Source organism: Ammospiza caudacuta, chromosome Z, assembly GCF_027887145.1.
Source record: "Ammospiza caudacuta isolate bAmmCau1 chromosome Z, bAmmCau1.pri, whole genome shotgun sequence".
In the NCBI taxonomy this organism is placed as follows: Eukaryota; Metazoa; Chordata; class Aves; order Passeriformes; family Passerellidae; genus Ammospiza; species Ammospiza caudacuta.
In genome coordinates, this window is record NC_080632.1 from 693470 (window position 1) to 710670 (window position 17201).

The following is a 17201-nucleotide window of genomic DNA, read 5'->3' on the forward strand; positions in this document are numbered from 1 at the left end:
CAATGCTTGCAACCTTCTGTCTTCTTATTCGTAATGAAACAAACAAAGATTTGGAATGTGCGTGTCCTGTCTCTGCAGCTTCCTGGGACTCCTGCTGTTGCCCCAAAAATGGGATTCACTCCTCAGCGTGCCAGTGACACCCTGCAGACAGAGACCCCCATGGGGCTGGGCAGGCCTGGGTGCCCCCGGGCTGTCCCAGCACAGCCCTGCCCTCTCCGTGCCATCCCTGCCGTTCCTCACACGCACACAGAGCCGGGGCTGCCCCGGCCCTGCCCCGGTGCCCGCAGTGCCCCGATTGCCCCGCAGGCCGGGGCAGGGCTGTGCTGGGACAGCCCGAGGGGCGCCCGGGGCGGCTGAGCCCAGCCGGGCCTGTGTGACCGCAGCGCTGAGGGTGGCACTGCCCTGGGCAGGGGCAGCTGCGGCACACGGGGCCCCGAGCCTTTCCTGAGGCTGCCGGGCTGCAGGGACCTACACCGACATCCTGATTTCACAGAGAACCACAGAATTCATCAATTGGAAAATCCCCCCAGGCTGTCCCAGCTGTGCCCCATCCCCACCCTGTCCCCAGCGCAGAGCTCTGAGTGCCGCCTGCAGGGCTGGGCACTCCAAACGCCCCTGGGCAGTGCCAAGGCAGTTCCTGAGCCCCCTTTCCATGGGGAAATTCCTGCTGTGCCCACCCTGAGCTGCCCTGGCCCAGCTGAGCACGGCATCCTCCCGACTTGACTCCAGCGTTCGGAGCCCCTCGTGTTCGTGTCCCGGCTGCCGCCGCCGCCTGTCCCCGCCTCAGGCCTGTGCTGCCGCTGAGGGTGCAGAGGCACAGCGGCACACCGTCCCTGCTCGGGATCGCTGTGACACGGTCCCCACCGAGCCCCGGCCCGGCTCCGCCCGGAGCGACGGCGGCGGGACCCAACCCCCGGCGGGGCGGGCCCGGGCCGGGCCATGGCGAGCGGGGCGCGGGGTGAGCGCCGGGGCCGGGCTGGGACTGTCAGGGCCGTGTCGGGGCCGGGCCGGGACTGTCAGGGCCGGGCTGGGGCGGGGCTGTCAGGGCCGGGGCCGGGCCGGGCCGGGACTGTCAGGGCCGGGGCCGGGCCGGGGCTGTCAGGGCCGGGGCCGGGCCGGGGCTGTCAGGGCCGTGTCGGGGCCGGGCCGGGGCTGTCAGGGCCGGGCTGGGGCGGGGGCCGGGCCGGGGCTGTCTCGGGACTGTGTGGCTGAGGGCTGCCCTCCGTGTCCCCGCAGGCGCCTGGAGCGAGTGGCCCGTGGATCACTTCCTGCGCACCGGGCACATCGCGGCCAGGGACGGCGCCGCCGTGCGCTGGTTCCACGCCGCCAACAGCCGGGCCCGGGCCGCGGAGGCCGCGCGAAGTGAGTGAGGCACAGGCCCCTTCCTCCTCCCCTTCCTCCTCCTCTTCCTCCTCTTCCTGCTGCCCTCCCCTCCCTTCTCCAGGTTCCCCGCGGCTGTGAAATCCCTCCAGGGCTGGGCGCTCCGAACGCCCCCTGGGCAGTTCCAATCCCTGAGCCCCCTTTCCATGGGGAAATTCCTGCTGTGCCCACCCTGGCTGAGCCTGAGGCCGTCCCCTCTGCTCCTGTTTCCTGGGCTAAAATCCCAAATCCCCCCTTTCTCCTCTCAGGGAAAGGTTGCGCAGAGCCAGAAGGGCCCTGGTGCACCAGCCTGGGTGGCAGTGAATTGTGTGTAAATTTATGTGAATATTTGACAAACACATATTTGCGTAAATGTATATATGACATCCTTTATCCTGAATACAGTCGCTAGCTCTTTTCTTTGTATTTCAGCCGTCACTGTGTGTATTGGGTTCTCTGCAGAGCGGGTAGCACTGCCCAGATTCATTACCTAAAGCTGTTTTCAAGAGCCTGAGCGCTCCTGAGACTCCTCTTTGCCTGTCGTGTGTGTGAGCTAACGTTTTCCTTGTCGGTTTTGGCAATGAGTCAAGGGGAATGCTCATTCTCTGCCAGTATTAAATCCTGCACTCATCTTTCCTCTCTCAGGAACCCTGTTTACAGAGGAAAAGATATGAAATTTAACAGGAGTGGATCCACATGATGGGCGTCCATTTATCTGTTCTCGTGAAGAAAAAACCCCCACGTCATTGCTTGGCCAAATGCCCCCTCAGACATCAATTTTCACTTGGTTGAAGGCTTGCAAAGGGTTTAGTGAGTGGGAGCCCCCCAGAATGGCATCTCTTGTGTCTCAGAGAGCAGCTCCCGTTAGGGTGAGGGTGCAGGGCTGCTGTGGACACACCTGCTGGGTCACTGTTGCCCTGAAGCGCTGGAAGCTGAGGTGGAATTTCTCAACCCCCAGGCGATGTGCACATGGTGGAGGTGGATGTTATCCTCCGGGGAGGGGACAGGGACCCCATCCTGGCCCATCCCCCGGACACCGACAGCGACATCACCCTGCAGGAGTGGCTGGCACAGATGGGCAGCACCAACAAAGGCATCAAGCTCGACTTTAAGAGGTACCACAACAAAAAGATTGTTGTGTTGTTTGCGTTCTTACCCGTTAACAATTCTACAGCTGGTTGTCAACCAAACTCCTCCTTATCGTGCAGTTTAGCATTCTGAAGTGTGACCGTGTTCACAGGGGTGTTATGCTGAGGGAAGAGACGAGGATCTGACTCCATATTTCAGAAGGCTTGATTTATTATTTTATGATATATATTACATTAAAACTATACTAAAAGAATAGAAGAAAAGGTTTCATCAGAAGGCTGGCTAAGCTAAGAATAGGAAGGAATGAATAACAAAGGCAGCTGTCCCAGACTCTCTGTCCGAGCCAGCTGACTGTGATTGGCCATTAATTACAAACAACCACATGAGCCCAATCACAGATGCACCTGTTGCATCCCACAGCAGCAGATAATCAATGTTTACATTTTGTTCCTGAGGCCTCCAGCTTCTCAGGAGGAAAAATCCTAAGGAAAGGATTTTCATAAAAAGATGTCTGCGACACTGAAGCATAATCCATGTGGAAACTTAGTCCATAATTCTGAAAGCATGGCAAGAACAAAACCTTTAAAAGTGTTTTGAAGTACAAGTAGTGATGTTTTTTAACTCAGTGAATTAGGTGCTGTGAGCAGAACTTTCCCATCGGGCAGGTGAAATGCTGGTGCCTCTCTGGAAGGCTCCTTCTCTGCTAACTAAACCCTTGCTAACTAAACATCCAGAGGTTCAGTCAGAGTTTGAACCATTAGCTGTTTCATTTCTCGAAGGGCAAGCACACCTGAAAGCCCCAGGAGATTGCCTTGGAAGGGTTTGAAATGAGCTGTGATCTCCAGACATGCACCCTTCAGCTCCTGACTCGTGCTTTGTCTCAGTTTCCATGTGCTCAGTCTGTTTTGGCAGAAATTACAAAGAGCTTCATCAGTGCTTAAGTACTCCATAGAAATGCAGAAACCCCCCACGAGATAGTTGTAAAATGCGATTTATGCCTATGGTTCTGTGTTACACAGTCATGGTTTTCATTTGAAAGTTCACGGAAGTAAAAAACGTGGGCAGGATAAATCCTTTTATTGTTACAGGATCTCTGTGAGAAGGGGAAAAACAGCAGTAGGCATTTGTTTGGGCTTATTTCTAGTGTGTTTGGGTGAAGTTTCTCCTCCATTTTAATTATTGTTTAAATGAATTCTAAACTATTTTCCTTTCATTTTTTTTCCACAAGGAGTTTACAGCCAAGTGGAGTGATTCAAGGAAACTTTTAAAAGTACATGGCATTATAAAAGAATTATTGTATGAAAACATTTAGAAGTACATCACACAGTGCAGATAGAGTCAAATTAGTGATAGTAGAATTTGATGTTCCTTTGCATAATAGTTAATTGGATGCCAATGCTGAAGTTTTGGAGATTATTTCAATGATGCTTTAAACATGTACTTTTTTTTATATCTCTGCTCTATCAGCCTGACTGACCACATAATTGCATTTTCTGCTGGCTTTGGCTACTGAAATTAATGTATTCTGCAAAAGGTCTTCAGTGTCCCACCTCAGAAATGCCAAAGTCATTTCACAGAAAGTCAGCTGTAAGTCTGAGTTTTCTAAATGCTGTGCAACAAAACCAGTGCTCTGGGGTTTATGTTTTTTTGGGAGTGGATTTTTTTGTTGTTGTCGTTTTGATTTGGTTCTTTCTTCTCTTTTTTCTTTTTTCCCCTGTGTTGCCATTTTGCTTTGTGCTTTTTTCTCACTGCATTACCTTACACTTTGCAGTACTAGGGAGGCATTCCTGTGGCCCTGACAGTCCCTTGCATGTGTGAGGATATCAGCTGTTCTGGCCCCAGGCTGTGTGAGAAATGCTGCAGCCCACACCTTAACACCATCACTGGCTTTTCTCCTGGAGAGCCTGAGCTCGTCTCAGTGAGTGGAACTCCTGCCCCTGTGCAGCCTTCCCAACACCACAAAAGGCAAAATACACCAAGTGACTTTACAGAGGAAAGACAAGGCAAGCAGCTCAGGGGACTGAACTCACCTAATTACAAAACTCTGATCATAGTGATTTTAAATACCTCGATGTTGCACAGTGCATTACTTAGTGGGCTGTGACAGAAAGAAGATTTTTCTTGGTGCTCATTTCTTTTCCCCACTGCTCCCCATCTCCTTTCCTTCCACGGTGCTTTGAAAGTTTTGGTAGGCTGGGGGTAGGAAGAAGCTAGCTGTGCTTTTTCTTGGGGCTGCACAGGACAGCAGGAATATGTGAGCATGGGTTTTGTTATACGCTCACAGGGTGTCTGCACTGTTTCCTTAAGTGATGCCAGCTCATATTTAACAATTCAGTAATTATCTGTCAGATGATCACTGGACAGGCAGGCTTCTGTGGGCTGCCACTTAGGAGCTGTGGGACAAACCACAACCAAGCATTAAATGTTCAAGTGGGTGCCTTTTCTCCCTTTTAGTTGCCTTAAATTTGTCTGCGTTGCGCTTTTAATTCTCCTAGTACAGGTGCATCACCTTGCATGGATCTGAAGGCAGCTTTGAGTCTGGATCTGCCTAGTGATGAAATCTTTGCCACTTTGAGCGTGGTTAAGGTGGGGAGAGATGGCTTTCACTCTTTGGGCTGGGTTTACAGCATTTGTGGCAGATGCAGCACAGGCGTTAGAGACTGCAGTGGCTTCCTTTGTTAAAACCCTTCTCGGGCCTGAGATGAAGAGGTGACAAGGTCGGGGGGGTCAGGGTGAGGCAGGAGGTGCCGGCAGCAGGGTTGGCACTCAGGGGATGGCAGCGGGCGCTGGGCGCGCCCTGCCCGGCGCGGTGACACCGCGGTGACGCTGCGGTGACACCGCCACCCCGACCCTGCCCTGTGTCCCCACAGCCTGGCCGCCGTGGGTCCCTCCCTGGAGCTGCTGGGGCAGGTGGGGCAGTGCCTGGACAGACCCGTGTGGCTCAACGGGGACGTCCTGCCGGGGCCCTGCGGGAGCCGCGCGCCGCTGGACGCCCGCGCCTTCCTGGGCGCCGTCACCTCCTCGTGCCCCGATGCCACCCTGTCCCTGGGCTGGACCACGGGCTGCCACCGAGGCCAAGGTAAGGGCAGGGCTCCTGTGCTTCCCGTGCTGCAGCTGGCAGCAGCCCCAGGCCGTGCCCTGGCTGGGAACTGCGGTGGTTGTGGGACCCTGTCCTGTGCTGCGGTGCGGGATGGAGCGCTGTGCAGTGGCAGCACAGATGGGTGAAATCCACACCTTTTTGTTCCTAAAATAAGCTGGTTTGTGCTTCAGCTCCTTCTCACCTGCTGAGCACTTCTGAGGGACAAGCTTCTTAGCCTCTGTTTCAGGGAGGGCTGGGCCTGAATCTTGGGAGCATTGATCTGTGGTCAGAGCCCTGGCATGCGTCCTGAGGAAAAACAGGTCAGCTGAAAATGTGGAATTTTATCTCTGCTTTTTTTTGATCACTGAAGTCAAATTGTGGGTCAGCCTTATCCCTAACATTTCATTTCTCTTGGCAAGTTGAATTTTTGGAGTAAACTTTCCAATTTTCATTAATATAGGGTCTTTTTTACAGGCTTCCTCTTGCAATTCTCATTATGAGAAGCAGAGTCCCCTCCAATATTATCTGGGGTCACCGTGTCAGGATTATACACTACCCCCATTGCTACTTACTCATTAGCAAGATTTAGTATTTTGTTGTATGATATACTGCAGTGTTGTTGAAATGTTCGGTGCTTTCTCCCAGGTGTTTTCAGTGCAGGAAGAAATTGCTGAAAAATGCATTGGAAATACTGGGCAACCTGTGAAAACAAATTTCATTTTATCTCCAGTCCAAATTTCAGTTTATGGAAATACTAAGCGAGGTTCTACTGTAAAACTTAAGAAAACCAGCTCATTTGAGTGATTTCACCTAGAAGTTGCTGCTTGCCGCAGAAAACTTTTTTTAATATTTGGTGCGTTTTTACTCTTTCTAGTCAGTACATTCCATCTGAGTAATCGAGGAAAAAAGTTGTTAACTTGTTACAGGATGTTCATAGCCTGTAGAAACAAAAGAATAGGTAAATATAAATTGAAATAGCTCCAGTCCTTATAGAAATCCCAGCAAAGGCACTTTCAGTGTTTTAGATTGCTTGATTGTAGCATTTTTAGGCACAGAATATTTCTCTCCATGTGTGTTGATTTGTGTACATCTTCATTCCCAATGGATTAACTTAATTTTTGTCCTAATTTTTTCTTAATGTTTTTATTTTTAAAGGGTCCCTGACAATGTTAAACTAGGCCACATTGAAGTCAGTGACAGCAGAATTTTTTAGAGAAAGGGCAAAGATATGTTAAAAACACCACGTTCTGTAGCTGTATGTAAAGTAAGTAAGCGTGTACGTAAAGTATGGGAAATAAAGGTTTGCGTAGTAAGTTCGTTTTCCACGTGGGTATTGCATTCGTTGCATTTTTCCTCTGGGACATTTGCTGCCCAGAGCCGTGCAGCAGTTACAGGGCGGAACTGTGCGGTTCTCGGGGACGCTGGATGTGCAGGTTTTGTGTCTCCAGGGGACCCTGGGGGACCCGGGGCTGTGTGTGTCCCCAGGCTCTGCGGGCTCTGAATGTGTGTGTCCCCAGGGTCAGCGTGAGCCCTCAGTGCCCTCGCTGTGTGTCCCCAGGCTACGAGTGGCCCGTGGTGCAGGAGATGTGGCGCCTGTGCCAGGCGCTGTCCCAGCCGGTGACGTTCGCGGTCAGGGCTGCGCTGGTGCCCGGCTCCGTCCCGCAGCTGCAGTGGCTGCTGCAGCAGTGCCACAGGTGAGTGCTGCTCCCCCTGCGTGCCAGCCCCTGCGCCCTGGCCCGTCCTGGCCAGCCCTGTGTCACACACAGCCCGGTGCCATTGGCAATGTGGGCGTTCTCCTTCTCCCAGTGCTTCATTTCCCACCGGCCGCAAAGTGTTGGAGTCTTCAGACAGACGTGGTCGCTATTAATTTCTCTAAAGCAGTTAAATCCCAGAAGGTTATTTTTTATTACCTACCATGAGGACTTTTAAATGGTGCGTAGGTGTGGAACCCCGTTCTGCTACAAACATCCCCTGAGATAAATATAGTTAAACAGACTAAATAGTCTGACGTTGCAATTGGGAATTCATCCAATCCAAAGACTTTGTATGGCATTCGCTATTTATATTTTTTGTAGCATTTTTGAGAAAGGTCAAAGATGATTTCTAGATTGCAAGTCAGGTGTTTCCCTCCAAGCTAATTAATTTTGGTGAGGCACTTGAAATTTATTCAGTGGTTTTCATACAGGAATTACATTTTCCTTTAAAAATCATTCCTACCAACCCCTAACCATTTCATTATAAAAATTATTCACATGTAATAGAATGAGAATAAAACCAGCTTCCCGCATATTGCCATTTACTCTTCTTTTTCAACTGCTGTGCCTACCCAGAGTTTAATAAAACTGTTCCAACTAAGGTCAAAGCCCAAGACAAAAAACTTAAGGGAATCTCCAAAAACTTTCTAATTATTCAGAAAAAACAGGGTGGACAAATTAAAGGCTGATATTCTTTTTTATGCTGAAGACTCCAGACAGAAATTAGAATTAAGTTGTTAAAACTGGGAAATTGATTTTAAAAAGTTATTGCACTAAGAATGTATCTTCTGAATTGTGTTAGTCTCAGATATCATTGGATACAAACATTATTCCAAGTGAAATACTGGGATTTTCTCTTTTACCTACTCATAAAACTCAGGGGGGTTCTTCAGCGGCATGACTAGAAGACAGAAATTCCTGAGCCAGTTTAGCTCACATACAACTGATTATTAATTTATACATTTTTAAAATTATTACAGTTTTATTAAACAAAAGGGAAAAATGAAGTATATGTCATGTGGAGGATGTGGAAATGATGCTTTAACTGAATAATCTTTGGGGGATTTCAGTGTTTTTTGAGAAGTTCTGTGCAGTTACTGAGAATTGGGTTAGGTGGTATCTCTACACATTGCTGATGTGACAAAGCACAACAATCACCTGCGTCTGGGATTGCATCATATTTCCTGTTTTGAGGCTCAGCTTGTGACTATTGATTAATTTATCAAACCTTAAATGCTCAGTTTTGTCGCTGGATATTTACCTGAGGTTTTTTATTTAAATCCCTCTGAGGTTTGGCAGAACAATCACAGATAAATTGTCTGGGGGTGCAGTTGTTTGTATTTAATTACATTTCTAAAGTTATGATGCTGTAATCCTGAGTATTTTTAGGAGCCTATTACTGCAGTGTCTTTCTGGTGTACATGCTTTATCTTAACATACTCTTTTTCTCTCGGTTTTGTTTGTTTTCTCCCTCTTTCTGGACATAGGTACAGCCTCACTGTTTGGACAGGAAAGGAGGATGTGTATTCTGTAGAAGACTTGCTTCTCATCCGAGAAAATTTTGATAAAAGTAGGGTTTATTATGACATTTTTGAGCCACAAAATTCTGAATTCAAAAAAGCCATTGGAATAGAACAGTAGATGCAAAGCAGGCAATGCCTGACCCTATAGTGCTTTACATTGTAAACCCCTTTAAAAGTGAGGATATTTTTATTCAAAGAGATGCAATTTCCTTTAAAAGTGAGGATATTTTTATTCAAAGAAATGCAGTTTCCCTGCCAGAGGGCTGGGTTGGGCACGCCTGTGGTTACTGGCGGAGTTTTGGTTTGGCACTGTGTGGAAAGGCCTCTCAATCAGAAACGCAGTGCCTTCCGCATTGTCCCTGCTCGTGGCGTGGGACCCTGGTGCCACGCTCCAGGAGGGGGGGTGGCACTGCCAGCTGCTCTGCCCGTGGCCGCTGTGCCCAGGCAGTGCCAGGGCAGTGCCGTGGCCAGCGAGCAGCCCTGGCTGGGGCTGAGCCGGGCTGGCTGTGGCAGCAGGGACAGCGCTGTCCCCTCGCTGGGCTGCAGGGCCATTGCCCAGGGCTGCCGTGGGGACATTCCCCAGGGCTGCAGGGCTCTCAGGCCCTCAGGTGGGTGAGGCAGCTCGGCCCTCGCTGGGCCCTGCAGCTCTCAGGATTGCCCACAGTGGAAATTTCTCCAATAAAAGCTGAAGCCCTGCTAACCATCTGCAGGAAGAGCCTGACCTGGTTCATTAAAGCCATTTATTCCCTCTTTTGCTGCTGCAATTCCCCAAAATTCACATGGACTGAGACACTGGCCCTGTGGGATTGGCTTCTGGCAAACACCACAAACGGTAGCAGAAATACCAAAGGTTGCTTCCACAATCACAGAGGACATCTTAGCTTCTGAGTAACAGCTAATGCCCTGAGAAGCATTGCTCCTTCAACTTCTTGTCCTCCTTTTCCTGTTCCCCTCACATGGCTCCTGTGCGAATTTTCTTAACTCATCTGTTAGCCTAACAGATACTGTACACAATATTTTACAGGCTGTTAGTACTGAAGTAAATTACAGCCATTTTTACTGCTCTTACATGGCATTGGTACAGCTGTGATAGAAAAGTTAGTTACATTTCTTAATCCTACATTTTGAATTATCGTGATCTCACACTAAAATTCAAGACTCCCATTTGTAACCGACTACTCCTTTGAGAGATTTATCTAATAGTTGTTTTATTGAGGGGTAGAGCTTTCTTCATTTTGGTCACCTACTAAGGTGTGCTTGACCAAAACTTAGGAAAAGATTGTTCCACATAAGGAAGAAAACTACTTGATTATACTTGAGATAACTGAACAGAGTACTTGATTTAATTTAATCACCCATAAAGTGAGTGGCAGTAACCACCAAAGGGTCAGGCCTGGATGTGTGATTTCTACAGTGAGTTTGGAGAAGCGATTCATTCTTCAGTTGTGGTTTGTTGCAGGCAGTTGCATTCATTGATTTGCAGGATTCCATCTCTCAGTGGTAGGCCTCTTAGGGACCACAGGCACACATTTTTCTGCTGCTTAGAAATCCTCCCACTGACCAGTTCCCACCTGAAGTACTGGGATTTGTTACAACTCATTAAACTATTAAGTAAAAAGCACCAGCAACTGCCAGAAGTATTTTTAAAGAAGAAGTATATCTGAGCAATACCTGTGGATGTCAGTAAACAGGATAATCATATAAAATTAAAGAAGACATCATCTGGATTACCAGGAAATGGCTGTGTGGTGAATTTGATTATTCTGTATGGATTATTCTATGTATATGAATTTCTGTAAGTAATTTTACCTATGAATCTTTGCTAGTCCCCCGTGAAGTTGTTTATGTCAGTCTAGTCTGACTTGCACATAAATAAATAAATTTGATTTTATTTCTCTGTGTTTATTCAAATGCTCTCCTAAAATAAAATGTGTTGCTGTGGGGCTGGCAGGGAGACATTAATGTGGTTTTAAAATCTATGTACAGGTCAGGTTTATTTTTAAAAACCAAGATGTTTTTGAGAGAAGGCAGGCTGTAACTCACTCTGCCTGTGAAACTCGCATGAAAGTGTTCAAAATTGTTGATGCTTTTGGGGAAAAATACTGGAATTTACTGCAGTTCCTCAGCGTGCCTCTGTGTCTGGGTTTCAGGAACTTGAGAATAAATAGCCTCGTGTACATTTCTAGAAAATATCTCTGATGTTCAGCATAGGATCCCAGCATGATTTTTAACTATCTGGACATAATTTTTGGGACAAAATGCCTGGATTAACAGGAGCTCTGCAGCTGCCTGCGTCATCAGTCCAGGAGACGCCTGGCTCAGGTAACGGGTGCTGCTGAGAAACAGGAATTTTGCATATTTATACATATACATATATATGTGTGTATATATATCTGTATGTTGGGAAGCTTTTTCACAGAAAAGGTCAACTTGTGTGCAGGAGTAAAAGAAGCATTGTGTTTCCAAGAGGGTTGACAGCTGGGTGTTTTATGGGAATATTTAGTGATGACAACTGGAATTTTATCCTTTTGACACTGAAACACCCCCCCCCCAAGCTTTCTTAAGGTGTTTCATTATGAAACCTGATTTCCTTGAAGTTAGTGCAGTGGCAGTAGTACTTTACAGTGAAAATGTAAGAAAATTTGTAAATCCCTTGCTTTAGTTGGGAAAGTAATTAGTTCTGCTGTATATGGCACGCAGAGAGATAAAGGTCTTACATGGGATTGATGAGGAGCAAAAAGAGAATTTAGTGTCTACTTAGTTTACTGTTTTTCTTGTATAGCTGCATCAAATTATGGCAATATTCTTTTGAAAGTGCTGTGTAGTTGTAAAAGACAAAGATCACAGCAGAGCAATTACTCCCTAAAAGCAAAACCAAATTAAATGTGCAGGGAAAGATATTTTGAAGCCTATATTTTGAACATTGCACCTTAAACACAACCTGCTAGTTTACGACATTTTTGTGTAGTGACTCGCTGCTCTCAAATCTCTTAAACAAAAATAATGGGAGTTCTTATATAACCACTGCTTTTTGTGAAGCCTCCACTATTTGTTTTGAAGTTCCTTCCATTGTATGGTTCCACAGCATTTTCTGCAGAGAACACGAAGGCGAGAAGGGAGGAACCCGAAGCGTTTCCGCGCTGCCCAGGGCGGCAGGTGGGTTTGCAACGCTGCGGGCCCCGGGCGTGCGCGGCCGTGGCTCCGGGCGGGGCCGCCGCCGGCACCTGCGGGGCCGCAGCACAGCCCGGGCAGCCAAGGACACGGAAAGGGCTCGTTTGTCAGCCAGGCTTTAGCATCGGGCTCCCGGGTCGGGCTGACCGCGCTTGGCTGCAAACAACATCGGCGCGGCTGGGAAATGTCACGGGTTCGGGCTTCAAAGGCAACACAAGCGCATCTCCGCTCCGCAAGTGCAGCCGCAGGAAGCTTCCGGCAGCTGGAGAGAGCCTCGCTCGCACCGCGCTCTGGACAAATTTAGCTGTATTGGATTAAATCGAAGTTACTGTTCCCATTTTCTTGTACAGAGGCAGCCTGAGAAACACTTCTGAATGAGTACCTTTTGCAATGACTCATCATTTCCTGAGTAGTGAATAAAAGCATGTGCTTATTTCCATGTTCTCTCTGAGGGGGAAAAATAACTTTTATTTATTCAGCATAACAACAGCAAGAGAACAAAGCTTTTTCCTTTGAAGGTCACTTGTAACAGTAACACAAGCAATAATATCAACACTTCACACTACTTTGCATCACAATTAATCACACAATACTGGTAATACTACCAAAAAACTTCCCTTTTCAAGACACTTGCCACTTCCCTCCATTGTCTGAGCATTTAATAGAAAAATTATGGTTTTATTTAAGGGAGCCATAGTCCCATATACATAATTAATTTTAAAATCAAAACAGCAGAAATTGGGCTTTATACCCTTATCAAAGCTACCGGTTGGCATACCTGGTGATAGGCAATTTCTTCTAAGAAATAATTTTTATTTTTTAAAGATCCATTTTCCCTTTCAAATATTTAACTTCACTATGAGATGGACAGTTGAGAACTTGGCATTTCCTTTTGTATTATCATAAAAACATTAGGAAAGTGTAATCAGTGTAGGGACTAATTTGTACTCAGTTAATACTGACATATGTTGTTCCATATAATTTCTGTATCTTAAAAATATGTCCACATAATCCTTTTTTGTACCTGGTGTACAGAGGGCCTGATCCAGGAAAACTTCCGGAAGGAAAAGGCAGAACATGAATGGAAACAAATACTCCCAAAAAGTAATTTACAGAGAGTATATGTTGATAATCCCCTTTAAATGGTTTAATGTTTAGAATCCCCATTAAATTGTTTTATGGTGATGATCCCCATTAAATATTTGTATGTTTGTGATCCCCTTCTAATTGTTTTATGTCTCCGATCCTCCTTAAATTGGTTTGTGTTTAAGATCCCCTTACCACTGTTTTTTGGTTAAGATCCCCGTTACATTGTCTCCTACTAAGTGCAAAGCTAAATAACATTACAGGCTTCTTTTATGCAATGTCAGATTTGGTGAACTTTGACTGAAGCTGCAACATACCCACTGAGTATTTTCAGGAAATAAATACCTAATTTCCGTATATTGAATTTCACATTACACAGACACAATTTCAACACAACCAATTTCTGTAAATTACAACAAAACAGAACACATTCACTTTTTCTCAAAATTTAGAAGATGAGATCTAAATGCAATACCAGAATCCCAGCATCTATGGGATGCACACAAAGACAAGGGAGATACTTGGAATCACAAGACACTAAAGGAAAGAAAGATTTTTAGATAGAGATACTTAAAAATACACAGTAGCTCAGAGGTTGCAGAGGACTGCTTTCCACTTGTGGGAAATTCAGCCCTCTGTTTCAGATTAGGCAGATTGTGGGTTTCCATCTCCCAGGTGAGTTTGATAATTAGACTCACAGGATCACAGAGTGTTTTGGGTTGGAAACCATCTGAAATAAAAGCCCATCTCACTGCAAGGCCCCTGCCATGGCAGGGACACCTTCCACTAGCCCAGGTGGCTCCAAGCCCCTGGAACACTCCCAGGGATGGGGCAGCCACAGCTTCTCTGGGGAAGCTGTGCCAGGGCCTCACGGTCCCTGAATCTGTGGGGTTTTCTGTGTTGGGTCTGTCTGAGCAGGAGGACAGAGCTCCTCCCTGCTCCCCAGAGAGGGTGCGTGTGCAGTGCCCTGCCCGTGCAGACACGCCGGCTGTGTCCCGGTGTCCGTGCCCGGTGAGGAGCGCTGCCACTGGGGCACACGGCCCCAGCCTGCCGGGCAGGTCTCCTTCTGGGGGCTCCACAACTGCGGGAGGCTACAGAGCCGGTTCCAGGTGCAGGCTCTGCCCCCCGCACCCTCGCTTCTCCCAAATAAAAGCGCTTTTTCTCGCTTTCCTGAATAAAAGAAATCCCTCTGGAGCGGATTCCAGAGGCTGCGGCCGCGGTGCCCGCGGTGCCCGGGACAGCCTGAGCGGGGCTGGCGTGCGGCACACGCCGGGCAGGGCGGTCACTCGCCCTGCTGGCTCCCGGCAGCGCTGCCACCGCCGGCTCCGGGGCCAGCCGGGCTCCGGGGCGCGCTGCCAGTCCCGCGACACCGGTGTCACCAGCTGCGACGTTCTGCGAGGCTGCCGCGGCCAGGAGGCACGGTGCGCCTGCCGCCACCCGCCCCGCGGCACGCCGCGGTCCCGGGGGGCTGTGTGCGTATATACAACCTGGACGCGGGCACTCCGGGTCCGGCATCGCAGCCAAACGCTCCGGGGGCCCACACTCCGTGTGCAGCGCCTCTCCGGGTGCTGCAAGGGCGTGTGCTTGGGGAAAGCCTGGAGGGGTAGCATTTACAACCTGCAATGAGAACTGCAACACTTAAGGACTGCTGTGGGTTGTCTGTCACAGGCAAGCCGAAAACTTTACAAAACCAGCAAAATAAACACTGCTTACATTGCAGAGGACAGCCTCATTAGATGTCTTTTCATTTAGTTTCTGGGCTGTACCACTACTCCTGAGGCAGACATTACTTTACATGACAGACCTGCTCTATTTTGTGATACATACCATTACAGTTAAGGACTGCAGTGAATATTTACATATCATTAAGATCCCCTTTGCTCTCCTGTTAAAGATTCAGTGACTGCTGAATCTGGTCAGACTGTGATCTGCTCATAGGGCCTCCTCCGCATCAGATTTGTCTCTTTGGTCCCCTTAGGGAAAGCAGATCCTGGGGGGGCTGAGTGAGTTTGTCCATAGGAAATCATTCCAGACACTGTGTTTATGACAGTGAGCTCTGGGACCGGGGGGCGGGGGCTCACATTCAGTGGAGGCAGAAAACCTGGCCTCGTCGGATCCAGCACTGAGGCTCCTGAGGCCTCTTCCTCTAGAGCAGCCTGATTTCTGCCTCTTGGGGAAAGAGGAGGCATCTCTAGACCTCTTCTTGGACTCGGTAACAAAGTCTGGTACGTAGAAAGAATCTCTCTATTTCCTTTTGGTGACTTACTACCTTTGGTATCAGCAGCAGGAATTAGACTGTTGGTTAACTGAGAACCGGAGATGTTGTAATTTGCTTCTCCACTTCCTTTCTTGATAATACTGCCAAGGTTTGAAAGTAAGCTGATTTGTCCCAAACTGGCATCCATGCCCATGGGAATCTCACTGGGGTTGTGTTTCTCTTCAACAAAAGGAGGCTGATAGTTTATTGCATCACGTAGTGCTTTCCTTGACATGGTTTGATCAGAGGCTCTCAGTACCTGAGCAGTGTCCTTCCTGTCTCTACTTTCATGACTGGAGGCGACACTCTTGCATAAGTCAAGGCCACCGACTTTACAGGAGAGCTCTTCCATGGGACTGATATTCTGGAGTTCTTGTGGAGAAGCAAGTTTCCTCTGCTGGAACACTGCTGGGCAGCACTTTAGCCACGGATCACACTGCAGCACCTGTGTCAGCTTGAACCGTGCTGGTGCGGAGCTGGATTTGGTCATCAGTGGCACTCTTTCAGAGGAGCTGTCCCCCTGCTGCCCACCATACAGCTCTTTAAAGCTGAATGGGTCTTCTGGACCCTCATCTGGTTCTATCTCTGACGGGGAGGTGCAGTCGGCTGGAGAAGCGCATTCCTCGAGGTCTGGAGGAGGCACGTTCAGGTACTGTTTTGTCTTCTGCCTGCCCGAGGCAGACTTGTCGGTGGTGATGATGATGACCTCTTTGCCTCGCGCCTTGCAGGCCTTCAGCAGCAGCTCCAGGGTGTCTCTGTCGGCAGCGTTGATGGCGTACACCAGTGCGGAGCAGTTGGAGTGGTCCGGCAGGCTGGGGTCAGCGCCGCTCAGCAGCAGCAGCGACACCACCTCGGGGCCTGCCTTCTCCAGGCAGGCGTGCATCAGCGCCGTCTTGCCCGACTTGTCCTGGATGTTGGGGTCAGCCTTGTTGTCCAGCAGGTACTTGACCATCCTGGCCTTGCTGGCGCTCTGCAGGTCGGCGTGCGGGGTCATGCAGGCCACCATGAGCGGGGTCTCGCCGCGGCTGTTGCTCTCATTGATGTAGGCGCCGCCGTCGATGAGCAGCCGTGTCAGCCGCAGCCGCCGCTGGTACACGGCCTTGATCAGCGAGTAGCCCTCGGGCGGCACGTCCGCTGCCTCCATGGCCCTGCTCTGCCCTCGGCACCTGCCCTGCCCTCTCAGCCTCGCTGGGCTGCCTCAGAAAGCGCACGGTCCCCGGGGAAGGAGGAGGAAATGGGGACAAAATAACAGAGGGTTTAACTGCACTAATTGCGCCTGGAAACGCCCTTGTATTTTGTGAAAAAAATATGAAAGGAAGAAAAGAAGAAAGGTTTTCCCACCCTTTAGACTTACAACAAATGTGTTGAAAACTTAAAAAAACCCTTCAATATAATTACAGTGTTTATATAAGATTAAAGCATGACTGTCACCTTCTTACTTTTTGACTGTCCTTCACACAGTCCTCTGCCTGAGTAGACAGTATCAGCTCTACAACAAAAGAAACATGTGACATCAAAGAGAATCAGGAGGTTTCACACAAAAAATTAGGAGTTTCAATAACATTAAGCATAAATAACATACATAGCAATATACATTTGTAAATAACAATATACAGTCATATGAGAATGTATACCTCCAGACATGCAAACTAAACTTCTTTGTCTTGTATGTGCTTGTTTACCTGTGTCTAGGAAAAACCTTTAGAGAGAAAAAAAAATCAGTCTTTAATAATTGGCAGAGCAATATTACTCCAATACAAGATTAGATATGCATTAAATTATTACATGAATTTATTTAAAATGTCTTTCTAGAGAAATAAAAATGTTTAACTGGTTTAACTGTAAAGGCAATTAATTAATCATTTTTATTCACCACTGAAAAC

The 17201-nt window shown here is 48.3% G+C and overlaps 2 protein-coding genes across 2 annotated transcripts; one reads left to right on the forward strand and one right to left on the reverse strand.

Annotated features, from left to right (window-relative positions):
* Positions 1-2: 2 nt before the first annotated feature.
* On the forward strand, positions 3-10695 carry FAM151B (family with sequence similarity 151 member B). Its single transcript, XM_058823841.1, has 7 exons — positions 3-57; positions 730-958; positions 1214-1362; positions 2318-2474; positions 5319-5527; positions 7086-7221; positions 8769-10695. The coding sequence occupies exons 1-7, from the start codon at positions 3-5 to the stop codon at positions 8920-8922; spliced, it is 1089 nt and encodes a 362-aa protein (XP_058679824.1). The 3' UTR covers positions 8923-10695.
* Positions 10696-14977: 4282 nt separating this feature from the next.
* Positions 14978-16462, reverse strand: ANKRD34B (ankyrin repeat domain 34B). Its single transcript, XM_058824256.1, has one exon. The coding sequence runs from the start codon at positions 16460-16462 to the stop codon at positions 14978-14980; it is 1485 nt and encodes a 494-aa protein (XP_058680239.1).
* Between the last annotated feature and the right edge of the window lie 739 nt (positions 16463-17201).

Bases quoted from the DNA above. Each gene is read 5' to 3' on its own strand.
- FAM151B (XM_058823841.1), top strand. From the start codon at position 3: ATGCTTGCAACCTTCTGTCTTCTTATTCGTAATGAAACAAACAAAGAT. The intron at 2,475-5,318 runs GTACCACAACAA...GTGTCCCCACAG, and splicing joins ATCAAGCTCGACTTTAAGAG to CCTGGCCGCCGTGGGTCCCT. The intron at 5,528-7,085 runs GTAAGGGCAGGG...GTGTGTCCCCAG, and splicing joins GGGCTGCCACCGAGGCCAAG to GCTACGAGTGGCCCGTGGTG.
- ANKRD34B (XM_058824256.1), bottom strand. From the start codon at position 16,462: ATGGAGGCAGCGGACGTGCCGCCCGAGGGCTACTCGCTGATCAAGGCC.